Below are 4,835 nucleotides of genomic sequence, written 5' to 3'. Positions count from 1 at the left end.
GGGATCCCTGGCCAAATTTTCACGTTATATCAAGAAATAAAGACAAGAGCCCTAGCTTGTATTGCTCAGTGGATAGAGCATCGACCTGTGGACTGAAGTGTCCTGGGTTTGATTTCAGTCAAGGGCACATGCCTGGGTTGCAGGCTTGAACCCTAGTAGGGGTTGTGCAGGAGGCAGCGAATCAATGATTCTCTCTCATCATTGATGTTTCTATCTCTCTCTTTTTTCCTCTCTGAAATCAATTAAACACACACCAACAAAACAAAAACCAACTGGGCAGGTCAAGAAACCCAACTCCCCTCCTCCAACCAGAGCTCCGCCCCCTGCCCGGGGTAGTCTGAAGTTGAAGGCCAAAGAGGGAGAGGAGGACTCACACTGCTGCTGGGGCAACAGTGCAGGCTCAGCTTGATGAGAGAGAATCATTGATTGGCTGCCCTCCACTTGCTCCCTACTGGTGATTGAGCCTGCGTGTGCCCCTGACCGGAACTGAACCAGGGACGCCTCAGTCTGCAGGTTGATGCTCTATCTACTGAGCCAAACTGGCCAGGGCAAGGATGACAGTCTTCACACAGCTAGCATATTCAGCTCTTTGCATGACACCTTAAGAGACACCTGGACAAACTGAACTGTACTGAGAAAAGTAGCCAGGATGGTGAGGGGGATGGAAATCCACACTCATTTAACCTGAATACAAAAGCACTGTTTGGGCCAAGGGGTAGAAGTGACAAGATTCATAATAACAAAGTTTTTTTTGTTTTTTTTCAATAGTCAGAGGTTTTCTTAAGATGGCGTGCTTTGATTGTGTGAAGGTGAATTTCCTACCACTAGAGCAGTGATTCTCAACCTTCCTAATGCCGCGACCCTTTAATACAGTTCCTCATGGTGTGGTGACGCCCAATTTCATTGTTACAAATTGAACATAATTAAAGCATGGTGATTAATCACAAAAACAATATGTAATTATATATGTGTTTTCCGATGGTCTTAGGCGACCCCTGTGAAAGGGTCATTCGACCCCCAAAGGGGTCGTGACCCACAGGTTGAGAACCTCTGTACTAGAGGGCTCTAAAGAGAGGACGGGTGACCACCTATGTGGCTTCAATAGGAGGTGCAATTGGAAAACATTAAATTTGTATTCAATCTGGAAACCAATTTCATTGTTACAAATTGAACATAATTAAAGCATAGTGATTAATCAAAAAAACAATATGTAATTATATATGTGTTTTCCGATGGTCTTAGGCGACCCCTGTGAAAGGGTCATTCGACCCCCAAAGAGGTCGCGACCCACAGGTTGAGAACCTCTGCACTAGAGGGATTTAAAGAGAGCATGGGTGACCACCTATGTGGCTTCAATAGGAAGTGCAATTGGAAAACATTAAAGTTGTATTCAATCTGGAAACTCCAATTCTCTAGACCTTTCCTGGTTATTTTATTTAAAAATGAACTAATGTATGGGGAAAAAAGTTGAAAAGACTTAGCTTTATGGATGTCAGATGATGTCAAATACAACGATGAAAACGTAAGCAGCAAAAGAGCCTTTGAAAGCTCATGTTCATATACAGTGCTGGCATGCAATGAAGTTGAGTAAGAGAAACAGAACTAAAGCTTTTATTTTTATTTATTTTTCTTTTTAAATATATTTTTATTGACTTCAGAGAGGAAGAGAGAGGGAGAGAGAGATACACCCTCTACTGGGGATCAAATCTGCAATCCGGGCATGTGCCCTGACCAGGAATCAAACCCTGATCTCCCGGTTCATGGGTCGACATTCAACCACTGAGCCACACCAACTGGGTCAGAGCTAAAGCTTTTAACTACAAGAAGAAAATTGCCCCAAATTTTCCTTGAACCTTCACCCATCTGCATTTTAGGATTTCTTTGGAAGAAAACATGGGAGGTTAAGCTTGGCTAAGGGGAAGGAAAGAACAATGAGTATTCACCCAGAACAAGGGCGAGTTTTAGAGCTTGCCCTACAGAGAGAAAGTGATCTTGGCTCTGCCCTCTTGACCAATAGGGAGCAGTTGTGGGCTCACATGTATGTCCCACAGACCATGACTGTGAAGGATCTCTCTGCATTGGGGGAGGGGGGGGAGGGGAGAGAAAGCTGCAGGTCACCTGGGCCTGCACTTAGAGTTTCCTGCTCAGTGCCAGTGAAACAGAGATCCAGAAAGCAGCCTACAGAGAGCTCAGTAGGTGACAATTCTTAGATTGTCCTAATTCTTGAGTTACGCAACTTTGTACATGTTAATTTTCAAGTAAATATCATGCATTTTATACATATGAGACAAAATATTAGCACACACTTTAGAGCTAGAAGCATCTTAAAAAAACATATTTATTCATCCTTAAGTAATTATGTGTCACCAACCTTGTCCTGCAGGTCACATTTGCCACAGAATGGTTAGTACACTCAGGATTACTCAACCAGGGCCTTTCTTGAAGGAATTGACATCCCATTTGTACTGAAACTACCCGTCCTTGATGGTCTTGTGGAGAACTAGACTTATTTGAAGAGTAATCTTTCTTGGCAAGGGCAACAGAGTTGGTGGGGGTCTCCATGAAATCTTCAACAGGTTTTATTCTGATGATGATTAAGAGGGTGAGCTAATGTCTTGTCTGACCACTGGAGTATGAGGCCAAACTGTTAACTATGATCCCCGAGTGTTCCTTAGAGGCAACAACTTTCAATAGAGAGAGAAAGAGAGAGAGAGAGAGAGAGAGAGAGAGAGAGAGAGAGAGAGAGAGAGAGGAAGGAAGGAAAGGACCCCCAGAGACATCACAAATCTGTTCTGCTCAGGACATAATGACCACCAACTGCAGAAAGCCAAGGAAAATCCCCAGGACTGAACCAGAGATGAGTGAGAAGAGTTGATAAATAAGGCCCAGGGTTAAAGCAGGCTTAGTTATTATTTTCCAAATGGGGAAATTTGTGGTCAGGAAGTGGTTCAAGTCTGTTCAAGGAATGCAAGTCTATTGAAGACCAGAGCGAGGAATTAGGGAATATTCATTTAAAATAAAGTAACCCACAAAGAGGAAATTCTAATTCCCCTACTATGTAATCACTTGGACTTCTCCTCCCTTAGAGGGGACATAAATACTACAGTATCTAATAGAGTGCCTGAAGGCTCGAGAGGCAGATGAGAAAAGAAAATTTATTGTGAAGCCCTTTCCAATGGCATTAAGACATACTTTATCATCTACTTGTATGAGTATGAAGGATAAAGTGAGGTCTGGAGGCATTGATTGTACATCATCCCTAAAGCAATCTAAAGGTGATACGGGACAGCACTGGCAGAGGTGAGAAGGAGGCGAAATGTCAACAAATGACCAGCTTGAAGTTCCCATTTGGTATCCCTATGGAACATAGCTCCCAGAAGTCGCCTAAGGAGGGAGTCTCTGGGAGGACTGCTTTGTTTTCAGGCCAGTGATCCAATGTTCCCACAGGGAAGCCGATCTTCTGTAGTCCATGCCCATTCCTCTTCCCAAGAAGGAAAAGAAATATAAGCTCCTCAGGCTGAGGTCAAGACATAGCAAGTAATATAGAGATGGATTGAAAACGAGTGAGATCCCATAGAATTTCCTTTGTCTCATGAGCTAGTAAGGCAATTCTATATGTCATGACTACAAACACAGAGCATTTGATACTCCAAAAGGGAAGCAGTGGGAAAGGGGGATAATGGAAGTCAAGAGGTCAGCCCAATACTTGTGACACAGTAGCAGTTTCCATAGTAGAGGTCCCAGCAATAATCCTTTCAGTTGCTGTGTTCATCCATGCCACTGCTCAGGAGTTTGTAGAACACACAGCTATTAAAAATAACCTCTCAAGACTGTCAGTGTTGAGTTACAAAGGGCCAATACAAAGGCCTGTGAGTTTTCAGAGCATGAGATAAGCAAGGACAGACTCTTGAGTTTCTATCCTTTAATTTCAAATTAAGTGGGTGCTCCAGTGACCTCTAGTTTTGGCCTTGGCCCAAAAACTTAAGCTAGAGATCTAAGCCCAGTCTACAGTATGTAAACCAGGACTGTGCAGCCATTGTAAAACCAGTCAGATAAGCAGTGTCCTAACAATGGTAGTGATTAACTGAAGAGAGAGGACTCTGCCAAGCAAGCACATATTATTAACTGATTCTTAAATAGGTCACCTACCTTTTTCCCCCCCTATGAGTCTATTTATGTTTTTAGGATCATAGAACCAATTTAACAATGGAAGGGCAATTGTAATTTATTAAACTCTGCCTAAATTCTGTGGCTACGATGAGAGAAAGTAAAATAAAGGTCTTTGGGGAACTTTATAATCTAATTTGGAATTTATGTTCTAGTTTGGAACATCAGATGAATATACAAAATGAGTTGATGCTTAAGGGGGTGGGATGGGGGTGTGATGTAGAATGAGAGGCTAGAGAAGGGACATGGGTTCGGGAGCCAGGAATGCACCCAGAGAAGGGCTCAGGTTAGACATATAAGGTTGGGTTGCATTTGGGATCTGGATGCCTGGCAAAGGGAAAGGCAGGGACTCTGGAACACAGAGTGAGCTACCTAACAAGAAGAGTAGGTTGGATATTGAGGAGTGACTGGAAAAAAGAGGTGGCGAGTACTACAGTTAGGAACATGGGTTCAAAGTCAGATTTGAATCCCAGCTCTGTTTTCTTGTACCCATGTGACCTTGAGCAAGTTACTTAAATTCTGACTCTCAGTCTCTTCATCTGTAAGTTGGAGCTGTATTCTTCATCAGGCTGTGAGGATGAACAGACAACCCAAGTTAAGTACCTAACACAGTGCCTGGACTTGTAAGCTGCCAAGAAATATTAGCTCTTTACTTTATTAGTTTCCAT

At 43.0% G+C, this 4,835-nt stretch overlaps 1 protein-coding gene across 1 annotated transcript in view; it reads left to right on the top strand.

Moving 5' to 3' along the window:
* Positions 1-1,489: 1,489 nt before the first annotated feature.
* Positions 1,490-4,835, top strand: part of CCBE1 (collagen and calcium binding EGF domains 1) — a 195,692-nt gene continuing 192,346 nt past the window's right edge. Inside the window, exon 1 of the mRNA XM_006756815.1 lies at positions 1,490-1,522. Within this exon, the coding sequence (XP_006756878.1) occupies positions 1,490-1,522 (33 nt within the window). The remainder of the gene's footprint in view (positions 1,523-4,835) is intronic.

This window comes from Myotis davidii, unplaced genomic scaffold (genome assembly GCF_000327345.1).
Source record: "Myotis davidii unplaced genomic scaffold, ASM32734v1 scaffold11, whole genome shotgun sequence".
NCBI classification, from domain to species: Eukaryota; Metazoa; Chordata; class Mammalia; order Chiroptera; family Vespertilionidae; genus Myotis; species Myotis davidii.
The sequence above is the reverse complement of the archived record's forward strand: the minus strand, read 5'-3'. Positions and strand labels throughout refer to the sequence as shown.